At 33.7% G+C, this 20,826-nt stretch overlaps 2 protein-coding genes across 4 annotated transcripts; both read right to left on the bottom strand.

Moving 5' to 3' along the window:
• Window positions 1–1,494: 1,494 nt before the first annotated feature.
• On the bottom strand, window positions 1,495–7,040 carry LOC121268261 (glycosyltransferase BC10). Of its 2 annotated transcripts, none has more exons than XM_041172447.1 (11): window positions 6,856–7,040; window positions 6,469–6,737; window positions 6,213–6,329; window positions 5,694–5,794; window positions 5,355–5,426; window positions 4,902–4,983; window positions 4,267–4,347; window positions 3,545–3,586; window positions 2,827–2,886; window positions 2,441–2,587; window positions 1,495–2,090 (listed from the first exon to the last, which is right to left on the bottom strand). In XM_041172447.1, the coding sequence occupies exons 2-11, from the start codon at window positions 6,727–6,729 to the stop codon at window positions 1,911–1,913; spliced, it is 1,143 nt and encodes a 380-aa protein (XP_041028381.1). In that variant the 5' UTR covers window positions 6,730–6,737; window positions 6,856–7,040; the 3' UTR covers window positions 1,495–1,910. The 2 variants fall into 2 exon arrangements, with proteins under 2 accessions (XP_041028381.1, XP_041028382.1); XM_041172448.1 differs by having other exon boundaries at window positions 6,469–6,749.
• Window positions 7,041–8,656: 1,616 nt separating this feature from the next.
• LOC121268233 (calcium permeable stress-gated cation channel 1-like) lies at window positions 8,657–17,413 on the bottom strand. 2 transcript variants are annotated; one of them, XM_041172405.1, is made up of 12 exons: window positions 17,115–17,413; window positions 15,929–16,261; window positions 15,674–15,829; window positions 15,187–15,322; window positions 14,610–14,711; window positions 14,181–14,297; window positions 14,002–14,082; window positions 13,449–13,789; window positions 13,115–13,360; window positions 11,892–12,216; window positions 9,813–10,046; window positions 8,657–9,262 (listed from the first exon to the last, which is right to left on the bottom strand). In XM_041172405.1, the coding sequence occupies exons 2-12, from the start codon at window positions 16,240–16,242 to the stop codon at window positions 8,996–8,998; spliced, it is 2,319 nt and encodes a 772-aa protein (XP_041028339.1). In that variant the 5' UTR covers window positions 16,243–16,261; window positions 17,115–17,413; the 3' UTR covers window positions 8,657–8,995. The 2 variants fall into 2 exon arrangements, with proteins under 2 accessions (XP_041028339.1, XP_041028338.1); XM_041172404.1 differs by having other exon boundaries at window positions 17,015–17,413.
• Between the last annotated feature and the right edge of the window lie 3,413 nt (window positions 17,414–20,826).

The following is a 20,826-nucleotide window of genomic DNA, read 5'->3' on the forward strand; positions in this document are numbered from 1 at the left end:
AAGTGATTTCACGTATTAATACGCACATCCATTCAATATGATTGGTCAAAAAATAAATTTTATTGAAAACAGTGCTAATTTAAATTTAGAATGTGAAAATAACAACATTAATACGTAGATTGGTACGCAAACTTGCTTGTACCTAACAAAACTCATCCAATAATATGGATTCGTACTCCAATTTATTAATATGTGTCATGACTCCAATTTATTAATAATTATGGGTTGCAGTGGTATTAATTAATTATGAACCTTAATTTCCTTCTCTTCTTGAGTTATTATTATTATTATTATTTTATGAGAAATAGGCTTCATTTATTCATAAAAGCAAAGTCATAGTTCTAACTGAGACATACTGGAAAAAACCCAGATTATAAGCCAACTATTCATGGTTGAGACTCCATCAGTACACAAATTCTTTTATGATTGGTATTGTCTTAACTTATTGAATTTTCTACAGACAAACCGTCTAAGAGATCACACTCTGCTTAAAACAAAGATTTCAAACTCTACCCTTCAGAGGAGGAGAGAACTTTCACTCTATAGACAAAATGTTCAAGAGACTATTTCTTTTTTTATTATTAACCTAAAATAAAAGAAATAATAGAAAACGTAAATGATACATGACAAAATAGCGAAATACAGTTTGGAAAGCTATAAATTAGCATTTTTAACCTTAAAGGTAAAAAAAAAAAAAAAAAAAAAAAGTGAACACAGAAACTGTGGTGGTGCGTGAGGGACACACGCCACCCTGTAAATAAAGTAGACAGTCGAGTTTGAAGAAACTAATAGCCCTGGTTCCAAAAATGCAACGCGTGGCAGCGATAAAGATCCCCTTGCGGTGGCACGCGGATGCCACACTTGCACTTTGGACTATGCATGTGGCTCACGCGCCGTTCCATTCGACTTGATTCTTCACCCGTATGAAGGATTGGCTCCTTGGGAATCTTGCAGTAGAGCTCGTGGTGGTCGCCAGGCTCTAAAAAACAACAAATTGGAATTTCGCCCTATTTTGAAAGAAAAACATACAAAATCAGAAAATATAAAAGAAAAAACTAAAGAGAAAAGGGAAGAGGGATGAGGAGCTTCTGGTCTAGTTTCTTGAGGGGGGCCTGCTCTAGAAAAAAGGGATAGAGTGAGAGGTGTGCTAGGATTTTTTCCACCAATTTTCGTTTCCGAGATCTCTTCTTGAGTTATTAGTCTGAAATTAACTCAACTTTATATATATATATATATATATATATATATATATATTAATTTAAATCACTAATTATTTTCACTAGCTATAGATCATAGATATTACATTTAATTAGTTGTTTTATATTTTTTAAAATACATATGCACTGCCACTATAACACAGGCTAATCATGGAATTATATATTAATGGTGCTGATATATATATATATATATATATATATATATATATATCATGCATAATTGCATAGCCCATAAGCACAGGACCCCCCCTTCTTGCACCCTCCACAGTTCCTTTTGTCGGACAAATTATTCACACATGTTCCCATGCAACAAATTTGCCTGTACCTGCACTTGCCTCCACATTTTCCAAATTACTATCCTTGTAAAGAATGCAATGAATCAAAAGTGGTAAGATAATGTAATCAAGTTAAAACTGCAGGTGGGAATCGGCGCATGATGGCCTCAAACCCTTGACTACTTCTTCGATCCTACTACTTGTCTTCTCTGGAACTAACTTGATCAGCAGCAGCTACCATTCTTTTGGTCTCTAGAGTATCAAAATATGTCCTGTGTGTCATGTATAGTATCTGTAAACTTTCAGTGGGCATTCCACTTGCTGGCCTCTTTTTTAGGGTTTGATGATTAACTTGCTGCCCAAATTAAATCTCTAAATGTATCACTTGATTGTTAGAGAACCGTGAGAAAGCCATGAATCATGGGAGTGAGTCTAGCAGTTCAGCAGCATCAGAGTGACCAACCACTCCATCACTCAAGAGGCGCATGGCAGCTCCCTGGGAAAATTTCCTTGCAAACAAAAAACAGGGAACAAGCATAGAATTACTACGGCACCATTCTATCCGGAACTCCGTCTCATAGTACACATGGTTGATGTCCTGTTGGATCAAAACAGACAAAGTTAAACAACATATTGTAAGGGTAAAAGGTACAAGTGTAAATTGAAGACCCCAAGATAAAAACGTATTGATGGATCATGTGTATTTTCATCAATTTTTCAGTTGCAAGCTTTCCATCTCTTTTCAAGAAACCTGTTTTCATTTTCAGCGCACATAATTTTTCCCCGTGAAACAGTCAAAAAGACCGATACCTAAACAAATAGTACTTTATTATAAATCTGAAGGTAGACGGATTTTAGATGAGAAAAATCACATCTCATGCCCATCTCTATATTCATCTTTTGAATAGATAAAATAAAAAATAAGGGGAAGTGAGGTGTCATGACCACCTTTATTTCGTTGATTTGTTTAGGGCCAGCGTTTGCAAAATTGAATGTAAACGGATGCCAGCCTTTCTTCTCCATTTTTGTTGCAGACTGATTCCATAGGGTATAGGTCAATGTTCTTCGTTCAAGTTCACCTTCAAGATCACTCATCTAACAAGGAAGCATAACAAACAAAAACAAATAAATAATAGAGATAACAGATGGAGTTTATGATACTAGTGAGAGCCAACCAAATTAGAGCACAGCAATAAATGAAGCTGTCAATATACTAAATTAATTCAAATTGATGATTAGAAGAGTTAAAATTATGATGAAAACACTAGTGAAAAAAAAAAACCACAATATGCTTCAAACATTTAACAAAGAAACAAAGGAAATCTATAGCATACCGCAAGCAATGTCTGCACATAGTGTTCATCTGGAATACAGTTATGTTGCTTCTGAAGATTCTGCATTCATATTTAGGCCAAAATCAGAACAAATTGACATTCAGTTGAAAAGAAAACATATATATCTCCAATACAAGACAAAGGGAACCATTGCAGGACCATCTAGAACTTTTTATTTAAATGATAAGCCTAACTCCCTCCCTATAAACCATGTAAAGCTACATGAGATTTGCGATTTTTTTATTTTTAAGAATTTTATATGTATATCACTTTATTTCTTATGGGCATATTCACTGCCCTTGATAGATAAGCAAAGCAAGATACAAGAGGCTCCAAGTATAGAAGTTGTAATAAATAATATGTCGAAACAATGTGAATTTGAGAGTGCATTTCCTGTATTTCCTGTATTGATGAACATAATGGTCTTCGCAATATTTTATTTCTTAACTCAAGTTTATTTAGTTAAACTAGCAACCAGCAAATTGTACTAATAAAAAAATAAACAAGCAAATTATGAAAATGTATGGATTTTGCAAGCATATTTCTCATAATAAAGAAGAAAATACCCTTCCCAAAATTTGATTGCATACCTCGATGATTTACTTAAACAAGAAACCAGCAAATTGTTCCACAATTACTCTAGGTGAAAAGGGTGAAAAAACCTTGCAAAATAAAATAAATGGATTGCAGGTAAAGTCAGTGATCAAAGATGACTTACAATATTCAGCTTTCCCTTGCTGGCATCTACAGGGGGGCGTCGCTGCAAAATGAGAAGCAGTTAAATAAGTCTAAAAGAAGTGAAATTTCAGCTTTGGACTGCTTTCTATATTCAAGAATGAGACTTTATTTCTAGAAACTACCAAGGGGCAAGCTCAGAAGCATTCAATACACAGCAATTACAGAATGAGCTCCAGTTCAAATGTTATTTCCCCCCCCCCCCCCCCCCCCCCCCCAAAAAAAAAAATGCCATAGTGGATGAGGTCTTACATGCTAGACCAACTGCACAGAAATCAGGGGTTAAGAAACTGACACCGCTTGCAACTTATTATAAATAAGCACGTGAATACATATAAAAACACGCCATGCTTGCAAAATAGTAGAGCCACATTTCACTATTTTATATTTTAAATTATCAATAGGTAACTTTCAAAACCTACATAGTTTGGTTAAAAACACCTATATAATTTTGCTAGTCAACAAAGAAACACGTTTGAAGTTTTCAGTACCACATCAGAAGAAGGCTCCATATAAATAGTGCATAGGCATCTCTGTAATTAAATCTCCCTTCCCCAGAATAGATAAAAGAACTTCTCTCCAAAAAGTGATTGAAGTATCATGGTACAGATGTACAATCCAAAGCAATAATGCTTTGACGAAGAAAATTACAAATAACCATTACCAGATTGATGGTGACACTTGATATAAAACTCAATTACCTACCTTGCAGAATTTCTTAAATACTGAAAGAATAGCCTCGTCCTCTACAATGACTTCTGCATGGCTTCGAACTAAAGCAATCCACTGAAATTTCAAAATCAAAAATCAACTTAGACCATAGATTGTAAAAATAAAAATGCTGTCCTGATCCTTGGACAAATAATTTATTTGATGACAATGACAGTGATGATAATGCTAATGAAATGTAATAACTAATGTTTTTGCAGACTGTTTACTTGGATTCCCAAAGAAGAAGATTAGGTCTTAACCTACTGTGGAACCCACTCTTTTTTAACAGACGGTAGTTCCAAAAGTTAAGGCATGGTTCATGAAGCAAGATGGGTATTTACAGCAACTTCTCATGTATACATTTCACACAATTTAATCTCCTGAATCAAAACCAACTTGTATTGATAAAAAAGGGGTGCTAGCCACGTCTGTACTATAGCTCCAAAAAGACTAGTCAATTTGAAGCTCCTCTCCACTCACTTATAAAGACTACAGCACACATGCAAAAACAAATAATGGAAACTTAAAACAATACTCCCTTCTATAATTAACCACCAAAAAGAAGGGAACAGACGAAAAATATGGGGGTAGGAAATTTGGGGCACACAAATTTAGCGGAAAAAAATAACCTGGGACCCTTTTCGCCATTTCTCCTTTGGTATTACAGGTGACATCTTCGGGTTGTAGCGGCCCTCTTTCATGTCAAGAAAGCTACAAGAAAAATTAACCATACGTCACAATTTAAACATTTCCTCAATTAACAAGCGAGAAGCATGAAATAATAGCAATGAAAACTTTCCACTGATATTGAATCATCTAGGGGAGGTTTGAATAGTGAGCTGAGTTGAGATGAAATGAGATGAAAGTTGAATAAAATATTATTAGAATATAATAGTTTAATATTATTTTTGTTTTGGGATTTGAAAAAGTTGAATTGTTTATTATATTTTGTTTAGAAGTTTAGAAAAGTTGTAATGATTAATTGAGATGAGATGAGATGAGTTGAGAGTGTTTTTGAATCCAAAAAAGGCCTAAAACAATTACTGCTTAGCACCTCAAGAATTATAAATCTCTCCACCTACCTGTCCACAAAACTTCTTGGAGAAGCCATCACATAGTTGTATATGAAGCCAAAGTTGTACAGGGGAACGCAACTGCAACAAAGAGAGAAATTTAGATTATATATTATTGGCAAACCAATTTCCTTCGAGATAACAATCCTGTCAATAGGCATGCAGATATATAATATGCTGCAAAAATCCATATTCTTGTCAATTAGAAACCGAAATAATTTCCATTAAAAACGAGGCAGGCACAATAGTTATTCTACATCACATGCAGATTTCTTAAACATCGAGAAGCCTCAAAATATAGGAAGTACATGTAAATCATTTGTAAATTTATTTTTTGTATTGGTAAACCTGTCAGAGAGTAGAATAAATCTTTGATTCGCTGGATCCTCAAGAGCTGCGTTAAGCAACAACTTCTCCGCTTCAATCATACTCGATTCTCCCCATAACACCTGTATGATGTGACCACACAATTCACAATCATGTCAACAACATCGAATGACCAAACTGTAGAAAAAATAAAAAAAAAAATAACACTTCATTTGATCTACGGGAATGTATGAGAAAACAAAGGAAATAAAAATTTTAATAAACTATTTTCAATAGCAGTAAATCCAAAATATCCTAGCTCAGTATGTATAAGCTTAGTCCTTTTTTTTTTTGCTATTTCGTTTTCCGGTGGATATGTACGCATAGCTTACTCATCAGAACTTCCAAGCTGTCGGCGTCATTGGAAACATAAAGCAGCCTAATACATGTCAATTTAACCTCTTCTCATATCCGAGGTTTATTAAAGAAGAGAAGCTATATTAGACAAATTAACAAACTTGAATGCTATTCTTCTAATTTTCTAGCTTCAATGCTAATCACCTGAATGCTATTCTTCAATTCTCGACCACGAAAGAAAGGCGACTTTGCCGTTGAGTCGTCAAACACGAACCCCGGCGCCGAGTGAATATAGATCGAGAAGTTGGCAACGTCAGCATTCTGCGAATCGCACAAAGCCAAAACATAGTAAACCCTTCGAATTCCAAACAATTTCCGCGAGAAAGCACAGGAAAATTCAAATAGAATTTTAGTCGAAAGGAAAAGCGAAAAAAAAAATTAAAGAAAGGGAGAAATAAACCTCGAAGAAAGTATCCCAGAGAAAATCGAGAGGGAGGTTAGTACGAGCGAGGAAAAGGAAGGCGATCTTGGAGGGGCGGTCGAGGATATAGCGAGAAACTCGAGGACGGAGGAGAGATGGAGAGGGAGAAGAGAGGCCGGGCTGAGAGTGGAGTCTGAGGAGAGCAAGGGCGCAAAGAGCGAGGGAGAGGGAGAGGACAAGCTTCCAGCTCAACCAGATAACACGGCGCGCAACTATTGGCGGTGGGGCTTTCTTCGTCATCGCTCCTCCTGCAGCGATTTCCTGTCAATTCAGAAGGGAGAGAGAAAATAATTACAACAAAATAAACGAAGATCAAAAGACTGAAAATTAAAATTGGAACACAGAGAGAGAGAGAGAGAGGTGTACATAGAAGGCGTGGAACAGAGAGAAGCATCTCGGGGTACTGTGTCGTCTCTGCCTGTATGTGAACACTACTAGGGTGTCTTCGCGTGAAGTTGGAAATGAAAGAGGGAATAATTAACAGGGAGAAATGGAAGTGAAGACGAAGTCGCGGATCAAATTCAACTTCAAACTCAAACGCGAAGGCAAGGTGGGCAGCCGTTTCAATCTAGGCCCTTGGCATTGCTCGTTATCTGTGGGCCGCACCACCTGGTTGCATCTGTCCGAGTGCCCCGTGTTCGGCTTTCAATAGTGGGTCCCTCCACAAAAGGCCCGGAGCGGTTGCTCTTGCACTCCCTCCGCAGCATCAGAACCCACAGCTCTTTTTTATTGTTTTATGTCGTTGGACGGTTGGAGTACTTTTCATTATTTTATGCGTACTATATAAGATATCTATGATTTTTTTGAAAAACAAAATCTACTATTTATAATTATAGTTGTATTATCAGTTATTATGAAAAACATCCATTATATTTATAGAAAAACTATATTGATGGAAAAAAAAATTAAGTACTAAGTATTTTTTTTTTTATACTGCTAATATTATAAGTTTTCAAAAAATAATATTTACAACTTTATGGTATGCAAGTGAGTAAATATAAGATTCTCATGAAAAAATAATTTTTTAATAGTAAAGTCATATCCTTTTTTAAATAAAGTATACGAAATTTGTATATTCTAAAATTATATCTAACATTATTCATACACATTTCATTTAGGAAAAAACAAAGAAATAAAAGTCATATCATATATAGTTATGAGGGTCTATGTTACAAATTTTTATAATTTGAGATATTCAATAGTGAATGAATAAATAGTCCATGATATTCCGAGATTGTCCAATATAATCATGTCATTTTATAAATAAATAAATCGATTTTATAAATTATTTTTTATTTTATAAAAAACACTTGTTAGTTAAACAAGGGGCAGGCAGAGGAGTAGAGTAGCAGCAAATTATTTCATTGTTTGTAATCAAGCTGTCGTTTTCAAGATTTCTACTTTGCTATGCTACATGCATCATTGCATGTGGTGCTATTAGTATGAGAAAGAGGAATATTAATTTTAAGTTTTAAATAGATAAATTCTATTTAAATCTTTTGTAAAAGTGCGGATTCCAAACTTTTAAGGCAATCTAAAAGAAGAAAGACTCGACAATTAAGGCAATCTAACTCTCTGAAACTTGGCCAACTATTTAAGGTAAAATAAGTTGAAAGAGAGTTCTATAGATCTATCATTATTCATTTTTTATATAATCTTCCGTCAAAACACATCATTGCAGAAGAATGCAAATTTACAATCCTTGGTCTTTAAGCATCACCCACAGCAACGATTTCAAAAAAAAAAAAAAAAAAAACATCCAAAGCCAAAGGTCAAGCAAAAGTGAAACGGAAATAGTATTATAGTTAGTGCTCTGCTGTGTTTGGATGTTGAACTGAATTGAGTTAAATTGAGTTGAGATGATAAAATATTATTAGAATATTATTTTATTATTATTTTGAGATTTGAAAAAATTGAATTATTTATTATATTTTGTATTGAAATTTGAAAAGTTATACTGATGAGTTGAGATAAGTTTAGGAACCAAACGAAAGTAACTGCTCGAATTATTAAAAAGAAATGGTCGTGGATCAAGATGAGAGAATATAGAGGTTTTAAGATCAAAATAGCCAGAAACTATACTCTTTTTTGGATGATTCACACTGATTTATGCTAGATGGTTTTTGCCACATTTCCCACATGAATTGTATCTTAGTCCAATCAAACGTTAAGCAGCAATGCGTGTATTCACATTGAAATTTTATCAAATAATTCTTTGATACATACAGATATCACCAATTTTTAAAAGCACTCATACACTCAAAATTTTACACTTGCCACCCTCTAATCTAAATCAATACATGCGCAGCTTGCAGCTGTCAACTGACTGCCAAAAAAACCAAGATTGCTGAATGTCCTAAAGATTGCTGTAACTCTCTGTCCGTCTATCTGTTGGTATACACTGTTCACACTATGTCTGTCTTCTTCCCTTGGTATACTTGTGTGAAGATGAAACATAAGGTAAGAAGCAAAGTTTCCTGCCTAGAATGAGGGCGTTGGATGTTCTTCAGAAATCAGAAACCTCACGCAGAGAGGAGGAAGAAGATGAACGGGAACCACTAACTCCGCTGGGTGCCGGTGTATTCCTTTGGGAGTGGCGTTTTGTGGGCACAAGCACGCTCTCAGTCTCCCATTTTTCATCATCATCCACTTCCTTGACCTCGTCTTCTACACATGCTTTAAAAACTGGATGTATATATGAATTTTGAAGATAGGCTTTCAAGTTCAGGTTTGGTTCCCTTGCGCGTTCTAATGTATCTTTCATCATTGCTTCCTAAATCCCCAGCATGAAACAAGAATAACAATTAAGTTAAATCGCAAAATGAGAGAGATAGAGAAAGTTCAAGCCTATTCCATAGTCATAACTCTTAAAATTTAGACAACTACAAAGTTCAATTTCTTTCTGACTTCCTCCTGTTAATAAAACCAGCCTAAGTTCCAAAAAGTAATCAAAAGCTAGAACTAGTATCCGATAAATATTGGATTGAACTTGTAATGTCATAAGCCTAGGGATTGACATGGTTCTAGACAATAAACTCCTGACATGAAAAATGAAGCCATTCCTACTAATAGTAATACATATTAAATACCAGACCTTGAAGCTTTCAAAAAGAGTATTTTGCCTTAATGCTTCAGCAAGCAGGTTTAAGCAATTTTAAAGCTTTGCTCAAGAAAGAAGACCAATGTCTTCTTTACACTTAATGCGCAGGCATATACTCATATACTATGCAGATATATGTTTTACATAGACAAACTATCATATAAAAGATTATTTCGGTAAAAGAAAATTAATGCCAATCAACAGAAAGCAAGTTCCAACAAACCTGTAATGGAAATTTAACAAATGCCGATTCATAACGGCCTTTGCAGAACCTATAGAACCATATGGTCAGAACTGGAAGTGCAATGAGAAATGGAGTTGACTTGGCAGCCTCTTTTGTGCTCAATAATCCCAATAGAAGCACTTGTGAAATCACCAATGCAGTTACAATACGGCCATGGACATCAGGCCAAAATGCTGCTGCACTCTCGTACTGTTGGCTATAAACATTTATGATCTGTACTTTCAAAAGACGTGTTTAGAAAAAACTGAAACGAAAAATAGCTTACCACATAATATATAATAATGCTAAAAAAATGGAATATGCATCTGAAAGCAAACATATTGGGGTAGACTGATCTGACAAACAAAATAAAGTCCTCAAGAAGAAACTAACTAAAAAAATCCACATGAAGCAAAAAACTATGTTTAAGGAAAATCTATCTCTTACCCTGCAATGCATATGTTAGATATTGACTACGATAAACAAGACCACACCATTAATGCCATGCATTATATTGAGAAATTGTAAAAGTATTGCAAATGTTGAAAAGTCGCGAAATTTAGTCTTCACTTTAGTTTAATGAGGCTGTACTAGCATAGTGAGATACACATTCTTTCTTCTATTTTATTTTTCTCAAAGAGTTGGAAATCCTATCTACTTTTTCTATAGGTAGAGTTGGACATCAGATCTTGGGGCGGTAAAAACGAAGGGAGACACCAGTGACTTTAGAGACAAACAATATAAAAGATTTTAGAAATTCATCATAGTAGATATGAGCCAGAAAAAGGCATGAGCATCACACAGTCACTTGGTGTTTTACAAAAGCATAAAACTAGTGGTGTAAGGAAGCAAATTCTTGTCATTTGTTTCTTTCATCTTCCTTCTGATCCTCCTCCCACTTCTATTTTTTACCCCCTTTTCTCTTAAACTTATGCTTAGTCTACTGTTCTCTTCTGTACTTTCTATTTTTTTTAGATCTTTATTATGGTACTCAACTAAACTCACCCAAGCCATCATTCCTACTGATTGGGGTTTCTCTATGATCATTTCATCTATTACCCAGCTTAACAACAAATCAAAACCACTACCACCATAAAAAAATTCTTAAAATTGCTAATCTATTTAAACAGGAGAAATGAAATTTGCAGTCATGGAGTGCATAAGCGTCGTGCAATCCCTTTGAAAAAAGTGAGTAAATACGGGACTCACATGAAAAAAACTAATTTTTTAATAGTAGACCCCACTTTTTTTCAAAACGATTGCGCAGTGCTTACGCACTCCACGACTGTATGTAGCATTACTCTTTAAACAATTATAGAAACCCAGTTCTCATACCCTATTCGTGGTTAGACTTGGTTATTGAAGGAGTTCTATTTGAAGAATCTAGAAATTTCTGATGTCTCAAACTTCAGAACATGAGATAAGTAGCATTAACTAATAAAGATATGACCATAATATTTGCAAAAACTCAAAGAACACAATCTCCTAAGGAAATTCAGCGTGTTAATCTAATATCAAAATAATTTTAATCGGCATGGTATGAGTTTTTGAAGAGAGCTTGCAAAATGCAACTAGTGATCCACATTCTTTTGGCTTCATACTAAATACTTACAACTAGACAACCAATCTTAAGAACTCGAAAAGTAAATCCCTAACTACCCCATCGAAATGTAAGGTCTTTGCTGCCCATCAAACCTTTGGACTAGATGTTCACATTACAGTTTGGCAGGCCTGAACTCCCCCCTTAAGTTGACTTTTTATGATCATACACAGGAACACATTAAGATTTGATGAATTCTTGTGAATAGAACAAAATTAATGAACTCTGAGCACTGAATGTACACCTCCCCCTAGCAATTTTTTCAAACTCTCAACAATTTAAAATATCTAAGTAAAACAATTTTTTTCTATTTTTGCATTAATAAAGCTTATTTTGACCTAATACATTTCTTTGCTCACAGCTATAAAAGTTGCAATCAAATTATTAGATTGATACTGCCGTGAAAACAAGCATGTGAACATAAACCCTATATTTCCATTTATACGTAAAATTGTATAGTGAAAAATACAACTCTGTACCTGATGGCGGAACACAACAAAGGCAAGGGCAAAGAAGACGATTATGAAAGGAAGTATAGCAGGTGTCACTGTAGCATACACAAAGCCCAGTAGAAAATAAAATTGTATGCGAGGTTCTCCTGTGTTGAAACCAAGACTTCCTGGATCCATTGCCTCCTCCCTGTCCTTTTCTGTCTTCACTAGGAAGGAATTCTTCAAGTGGTAAATAATAAGAGGTTTCAACATTAAAATTTCCCCAGCTACACCAGCCCATCCATCAACCATAATATAAGTAATGAAGAAAGTTGCTTTCATTGGAATCGCCACACCAATTGTTTCAGGTATACTGCAACAAAGAAAACAAATATACTTAATTTTATGAAATCTAACTCTAAAAGATGAAAGTATGAATCAATTATCTAACCTAAGCTTGATTGATGAATCACATTTTGAATTAAAAAAAAATCACATTATGGTTTTGAAATGCCTCGTATAGTTTTGATAGAACATATAATCACATCAGAAGTGTAGTTAAAGATTTCCAGAATTTTGATTCATAAGAACTTCGGAAGACACTCCAATACATGGGACATCAAAAGCAAAGCCACATCTGCAAAATAACTATAGAAAGCCTTGTGCTCATACACTCTACAAGAAGAAGCATCATAATACCCAACAGAATTCCCATTCATGTGCTTCCAATATGTGTTGCTTCATCCATGCCTAATGGCATCACTCCATACCATTTAATACAATGTTCAATCCAACCAAGTTCTTGCCAAGGACTCTATCATATGATGTAGTCAATAACTATCAGATATCATCTTCAGCCTCGATGGTTCTACAGAATTTCTATTTCAGAGTATACAGTTAAAAAATTTGCTTATAAATGTTCTTTCTTTTGCTAAGTTGCTTATACTTGTTCAAGTGAACACTCTGAGTATCTAATGCTAGGATGACCAATTAATATCTAGAAGCATATATCCAATCTCTATAACACCAGCATTCACATGTACTAGCACAACAGTATATTATGGCCAAAAATAGATACAGCGTGTAATGATCCTGGGAAAGCCCAAACCCCAACAAGGTCTACATTATAAAAAGACTAGTCATGATTGTAATTGGAGCTCCTGAAAAACATTATAAACAGCAATTACTTCTCCCTCCTAGGCAATATAGGACCCATTCACCACCCTTCATATACCTAGGTGTTACACACTAAACAAGAAAGAATAACATACTCGGTCGCTGATTGGTGAATAAATGAATCTAGTTGTTCAAATGCACTTCCAGTAATGATGCTCCCGAGGAATACATTTACAAAGTTGAAAAGATAATATCGAGAGGCCGATCTCCTCTCTAGAGACGATAGAGATCCAAAGCCTTCAAATTTAGACATGATCATCAATATTGTAGGCAGAAAGATCAGGAAGATCTTCAACACAATCCCAGGTAGAAAACCTTGGATGAATGACTTAACGAAATCCCTGAATTAAAAATCAGAGAACAGTGAGTAATTTGTACAATTCCAGACTAACTATAATTCAAGAGGCCCGAGGATAAGAGCAAGCTCACTTTTCAACAAGAGGCTTCAAGAATGGTGCTGCTTTCTCGATTCCCTCAATACTTGCAAGAGATTGTACAAATGCAATTGGGATCATGAAAAAGAACGTCAAGAAGAAGAATGCAACACCTATAATTAGCTTTCTCACGGTGAGGGAAACATATGGAATTGCCAGGTTTTCCCAATACACATCTCGTGGCTCTGGAGCCCACTCTGTTAACCAAACAGTTGGGTTTCTGGATTGTTGAGTTTGGGCACAAACAGCAGCAGCCCAGCGAGTTTTGAAGGAAACAAATGCTGCAGGCATTATAGAATTTGAATCTTTTGAAACTCTTTCCCTCTCTGCTGCTATCTAAAGGAGAAGCGATAGGTTGTATAATATTAGACCTTGAAATGTACTCAAATTTCATAGAAAACAAAAGCAGCATAACCTAATGCAGCAACTTTTAACCTCAAACTAAAACGCTAACAGAAAACTTGGCAATAGCGTTCTACCTTACATTAAAGGTGACGAAATAATAAAGCATATGCTCCTATTAATACCTTCAAAAGTATGGTACTTACTTCTTTTGAAAGTTTCTCAATTTCAGACTCATGATGGTCAATTGCATCTACTCTTTTTCCCCAAAGGCCAAGAAAACCAGTCTGGAAGAGAGAATGTATGCACAAGTTAGAATTAATAAAAACACCATAGTTGAATATCGATAAGAGGCCACAAGACCAAGCAGATTGCATTAAAGTACCTTCATGGAGGGCCTCGAGGAATTCCTAGAAAATTTATTTTTGTAGTAAACAAGCCAGTTCTGCAAATTTTCCTTCTCCTTGACCAATTTGGCGAGCTTGTTTGCATTATATACGACCTACATATAGCAGACAATACATTTTAAGTGAGTGAAGACATGATTACTATATGTTAACTGAAAGTGTACAGTAATAAACAATGATGACTGCATAGTCTATGTCTAGCTTAGGAACCGTATATCCCTAAAATAGTAGACTCATTAGCTTGTTTAAGGCCTCATATAGCCTGCCGCTCAAAAAAAAAAAAAAAAAACAATTGAGCTTTAAGGATGGCAAGGAGTCCAGGGCTCAATGCAAACCAGAGTTTATGAAAATCATCAGTTTTTGACTGAAAACTTTCGGAATATTTATTCTGTTTAGCAAGAACCAACCTGATGAGTAAGATAGTGATCTGGATGGTTGACTAGAAAAAAGTGCTCTACAAGCTCGCTCACAGATTCATCAGGGTCAGGTGGAACGTTTCTGACAAGGACCTGAAAACAATTGAAATTCATGAGAAAGAATAAAACTTTACACTATTCCTATACTCAACATTACAAATATTACAAACCGTTGAAACGTTTGACTTAAAAAAAATACTCATATAGAACAAAAAAAAGGACATGTCAAGCATTCGTTTTTAATACCCCTAAAGAGAAAAACAAGTTACTATAATATATGGTAATGGTACAAAGCAAGCACCTAAGAAATTTAATAGTTTTCAGATAGCGTATAACAAAATATTAACATGATCGTAGAAATGAAATAATTGATTTGTGACAAATACCGCATCACCTAAAAAATAGAATTTTGACTCTTCACTTCTTAAGAGGGAAAAAAAAAAAACAAGACAAGCAGATGCTCTTGTTGAATCAAAAGTGAAATGCTGCTAAGATTAGTTCATCATACTTTTCACAATTAAGAAACTAAAAATACGAATGAATTTGTGAGACAGAAACTTCATCTCACCGTAAATTGATCTGGACGGCGTCTTTCTGATGCAAGAAACTGTAGACGCATTGAGGCAACTTTCTCATACTCCTTTAGCAGCACATAGCACGCCCAAAAGGTAAAGGCATATGCCATTACTATATGACCCCAAAACCTGTGATCCAGAACAAAACATGAACAATACGCCCGACACTAAATTGCTTTAAGTCTGATTTTGGATGATTCCAACTTATAGTAACGCAAATATAACTTTTTTCTGTACAAAACAAAAAAAAAAAAAAAAAAAAATTGAAAGCAAACTAAGTTGATATAGCAAACTATCATAATCATTGATAGTTTAACTTAATGAAAGCAAACTTAATGAATAACCAAGGAACAATAAAAAAAAAATTAGATAAAGTTAAGAATAGTTCATATTGAACCAAAATAGAAAAGTTAAGAATGGTTCAATAAAAAGTAGGAAAGACAAGGCAAAGGAAGTCAACAAGGAAAGAGGGTTTCAAACCTTTGTGATCTAAGTGGAACATTTGAGATAGAGAGCTTATCGATGTCACTAGAAGTTACATTAGGAAGCTTGTCATGCTCTAAAGTGCTATTCGTCCAGTTAACTGGGACGAGGACAGTCCATGCAACGAAGGCTATTGGAACAAAGATCTTAAGTCTGCATGAATGATTACAAATAATCAGCACAATATAATTAAGTATCAAAATAGGAAATAAGCATTCTTCTAAGTCAATTTGAACATGGATTGCTACATACCCTGTCAAGTAAATCCGCAAGTAAACAGCAGAATCCAGTCCTGCATGCTCAACCAGTTCAGGTTCCGGCATTCTCAGTGCATCTCGCATCCAATTCAAAAACCTTATATATGACCTATAGTCCAAATTGACAAACTTGCGTACAAAAGCTCCAGAAGATGTTGGTTCGGTTCTTAGACCCTTCAGATACCACTTTGGAAAGTACACTCTGTCATTGAAAGGTTGAAGCCTTAATATGGCAAATGCCACAAAGAAAATGAATGCACTGAGAATGTTGATAGCTGCCGCAAGTCCAATATCCCCAAGTGTAGCCATTTATATATCTCGTATTTCCCTGTGAAATGAGCAAGAATATATGAATGAGGGTGTGGCATATATAACAAGTTTTATGCAGATTATAACAAACTATATTGTTCTTCAAAAATCTTAGAAATAAAACATCAAATCCAAGCGGGATGTCCAATTAAACCACATACCATTCAAAGCATACATACTATCACCAGGACTATTTTACAAAATGGAAGCCAGTGGATAATATGTATACTGGTAAAATAATGATGACAACACAACGATGATATTCAAATCTGAATTAGGAACATCACATAAAATCTAGTAAAACAATCCAACAACACAAGTTTCTGGTGACAGCTTCAAATTCTCACATATAGATGGCAAATTTGTACTTTTCCAAAACTACATGCATATGAAATTAATCCCCAACGGGAAAACCAACACACCTTTCACATCCCGGCTTCAAATTTCAATTCCACTTATGACACTATTAGCCCAACCAAAAGGTAATTAAGCTTAAGATATCAAACAGATATTCTAACTCACCTAAGATGAGAAAAAATGAATAAACATTCTTCTTGTTATGATCACATGGACTAACTTTCTGTTATTTGGAAAAGAATTTCCCCAGAAACTAGAAAACCGGTGTTCAAAAAAAACTTTCCATTCAAAGCTCAGATAAAAATGAAAAAAGAAAACATAGAACACCACAATCAAATGCATACTGGATCACAACCAAACCAAACGAAGAAAAAAAAAAACAAACGCATTATAAGCAAATATAAGAAGTCCATACTTCCGTATTCAAAACTAGAGAACCCTCTTCCAGAGAAAAAAAGAGAGAGAAAGATGGTGATCTGAAACGGAATTAGGGAGTGCTTAGATTGGTTGCAAACCCCAATAAAAGCAAGAACATTATGTTCCTTCACTCCTTCCTTCCGAGGAAAACTATGTCGCCACGATTTTCCTGCGCCTCTCTCTTTTGTATTTTAACGAAACAGAGGAGAAGTCAGTCCAGACAGTGGGATTTGATGCAAATCCAAGGAATCGGATAGCGATGAAACAGAGAGATCCAAACGTTTGGAAACGAAAATGAAATCTAAAAAAGCGCAGTGTTTTCTGCCTCTGACCCTCCGAGCGTCCAAGAGAGACAGAGACAGAGACAGATATTCATAGATCTGATTTTAGAGTGCCAACGACACCAACCGGCCCCCTCTATTTCAATTAATAATAATATCAATTCCCTACGAAGTCGGCAAGGCGCGCCACGTGGGCAACAACGGCTACTTTTTTGTATAGGTTTCCGCGTTGGTGAGGCGTTATCTCAATTGCGATTGTTGGAGTGTGGAGTACACGAGCCAATGAGATATGCAGAAGGTGGGAGGTGAGGAGGGCGAGTGAAGAAAAAGGAGGAAAAAAGTTAAATCTGTAGTGGTTAAGGGTTTGGCCGCGTGGAGATTGCGTTAGTTGCGTGGGAAAAGTGCAGACAGACAGCGTAGGCGCAGTTCGACGCGACCGGCGCGCGGGTTCTATGATGCGCTAAACGCTGCTGCTGGCCTGCTGCGGCATCAGGTCATAACAAAGCTTAACAACCTTATCAAATCCTAGTCAATTCCAAGATTAGGAATCAACATTTATTTCTTTTATTTTAACTTTCAATTCCTATCAACTATTTCTAACTTAAGGTTTTTATGCTGGACTTTCAATTCCATGTTTTTTTATTTATTATTTAATAGAGAAATGCTCAATTCACAAATCGGTTTTATAAAAATAAATTCACTAATTGAGATGATTTAATCTAAGAGAAAAGCTTTTTTGCCCACTTGTTTTGACAGCTGATCATTTTTTATTTTTTTTCTTATTTTTTTTACTTAGTAATTAAAAAAATAATTTTAAGTGTATTGGTATATATTTTTTTTAAATAAAAATGTATTAAAAAAATGTGAAAAGAAAAAAAAAAAAAGACTAGGCGGCACGCCCAGCGGTAAATGCTGGACAGCAGAGTAGCATTGCCCTTAATCTAATACATTAAATGTGTTTTACAATAATTTTTTTTTATAATTTGACGTATTACATAAAATCACTTTTTTTAATAAGTTCACATTTACGAGATTGCTTTTTAGACTAAATATTTCTATATTTACTATTATAGTAAAAATTTATATATGCATATGTAAGCATTGTAGCATTTACTTGATATATTTATCTTTCTTTTTTTTATTTTATCTTACTTTAGTTTCTATAGTTGGAATTAAAATTTTAGGAAGTTTTTCATCACTTTATTCCTATTCGCTTAAATTTCTTGAGAAACATTAAACATGTTTAATTATTTAAATAGAAGGCACTTCACATGTTTGTTGCTCCCCCGCTTTTCTTAATCTTCCCATAAATAAAATCTAGTTTTTTTTCTCACATAAAAATAAATTTTGTCAATGCACTTAAACTTTGAAATAATTGTGAATTTAATTTGAATTTTGACAATATTTTTCTAAAGATTAATAAGAAATTCATCAATGATCCTTTAACAAGTTTTACCCCAAGACTATTTTTGCCGCATATTTCGTGCCATGCTTCCTCATCAATCAAGTTTATCATTAATAGAGACAAGAGACTTTTATTAGGCTGATGATAAAAATATTCAGGCTGCGTTTGGATGTTGAACTGAGTTGAGTTGAGATGATAAAATATTATTAGAATATTATTTTTTAATATTATTATTATTTTAAAATTTAAAAAAGTTGAATTATTTATTATATTTTATATTAGAATTTGAAAAAGTTGTAATGGTGAGTTGAGATAGATTTAGGAACCAAACAAAATGAGTTTACATATAATTAGCTTTAATTAGAAAAATGAATTATTCTATTATCAAGTCAGAACACGTTATACACATATCACTTAATTGATAATATTTAATTTGTAATATTTAAATTTTAAAAATTATTAGTTTAAATCAAATTATATCATGTAAGTATTCACTAGATGTGCATAATTCATATCGGCTTATAAAATAATTTTTTTAAAAAAATATATCTAACTTCTCCTCAGATGCTTGATTAGTCTCCATATGTATTGGTTATCCAGGATACATATGCAATGGGGATAAGTTGAAAAACATCGATATCTGTCGGCTCATTGCATGATGTGTATACAAAATTTCAGAGGATGAAGCAAGTGGTGTTTTCCTCTTTAATTTATTATGAAGTGGATGATTTGTTTTAATTGTTTCATTGTTACCAATTGGGCATGGTGATGTAGCCAAGTTGCTTTTATCTTAATGATTTGATCGTTACATTGTCATATGTGTAACATAAGACAAATCACATTATATTAAAACATATATATATATATATATATATAATATCAATAAATATGTACAATACATCTATTTTATTAAAAAAATTATCCGAATAACATTATCCTAATAAAAAAATTTATTAAAAATCACGACTTGGGTATAGTTTCATTCTTCTATGAATAATATTATACACCGCACTCTCATTCTATTTTCATCATATTATATAAGATGTGATACATTTATATGATAAAAAAATCATCTAATAAAATATCATCTAATGGTAATAAATATATCACTTCTTATATAGTGGGATGAAATAAATATGGCAGTATAGTGTATAAAATTTTTCTTTTTCTATATATATAATCACATTTTATTCTATTTAAATGGGATTATAAATCTACAACTTTTTTATAAGAGTTATTTTTCTCAAGCACACACAATTTACATCAGTTAAATGGTAATATTTCATTTTTTAAATTTAAATTTTAGAATTTATTTTTCAAATCAAATTATATCATGTAAATATTTTATTAGTTGTGCTCTACACACCAATGTTGAAAATATAATTTATTCTACAACTTTATTTCAAATAGAAAGTAACTATATAAAATTGATATTATTTTTAATATCATAAAACAAGTTGAAAAATAATTATAGATTATAAAATAAAATACTGACAAAGGTAATTAGATATAAAAATAAAATAAAATAAAGAATAATATTAATTGAAAAAATGCCAATGCCGAGGGAGAGGACCACCATTGAGAATTGACTTTGTAAAGAGCGATGGCTCGTTGCACCAAACGTAATATCGTACATTGTTCTGGTTTTTGTCAAATGTCAACTTCGTATCTATTTTAAATGCACGCCAAAAATATTGTTACTTTCTCGGGAGAAAACGAGATGCACTGAAAGAGAAAAATAATAATTACAGCTGTAATCAGGTAAACGTTAGCAATCATTTAAAAGAGACATTCTATACGTTAAGATACAGCCGCGGCATATTCACGTAATTTTTTTTTTTTTTATAAGCCGCAGCACACGTGTGCTGCTATAGATTGATGTTTATATTTTTACTTAAAAAAAATAGGTGTCACTACAGCTACCGCTAGTGGTTTGGAGATATATTTTTTTTTTATAATTTTTTACATACATTTTTTTACACATTTAAATATTTTTTAAAAAATAAAAAAATTCATAATATTATTAAAAGTATTTACTTAATCATTAAATAAAAAATAAAATAAAAAAATCGTAACGGAAAAAAGAAGCAGTAGAAACCATTGATAAGAGTAGTATTACTCTTA

The sequence above is a fragment of the Juglans microcarpa x Juglans regia genome, chromosome 5S (assembly GCF_004785595.1).
Source record: "Juglans microcarpa x Juglans regia isolate MS1-56 chromosome 5S, Jm3101_v1.0, whole genome shotgun sequence".
Lineage (NCBI taxonomy): Eukaryota > Viridiplantae > Streptophyta > Magnoliopsida > Fagales > Juglandaceae > Juglans > Juglans microcarpa x Juglans regia.

What these genes read in the sequence shown, in the direction of transcription:
- LOC121268261 (XM_041172447.1), bottom strand. Translation starts at nt 6,729, where the DNA reads ATGACGAAGAAAGCCCCACCGCCAATAGTTGCGCGCCGTGTTATCTGG. An exon ending in AATTGAAGAATAGCATTCAG is followed by an intron (nt 5,795 to 6,212) that starts GTGATTAGCATT and finishes CACATCATACAG; the next exon opens with GTGTTATGGGGAGAATCGAG. An exon ending in GCAAGGGAAAGCTGAATATT is followed by an intron (nt 2,887 to 3,544) that starts GTAAGTCATCTT and finishes ATATGAATGCAG; the next exon opens with AATCTTCAGAAGCAACATAA.
- LOC121268233 (XM_041172405.1), bottom strand. Translation starts at nt 16,242, where the DNA reads ATGGCTACACTTGGGGATATTGGACTTGCGGCAGCTATCAACATTCTC. An exon ending in GTTCCACTTAGATCACAAAG is followed by an intron (nt 15,323 to 15,673) that starts GTTTGAAACCCT and finishes TCTGGATCACAG; the next exon opens with GTTTTGGGGTCATATAGTAA. An exon ending in TTGTTGTGTTCCGCCATCAG is followed by an intron (nt 10,047 to 11,891) that starts GTACAGAGTTGT and finishes TTGAAAGTACAG; the next exon opens with ATCATAAATGTTTATAGCCA.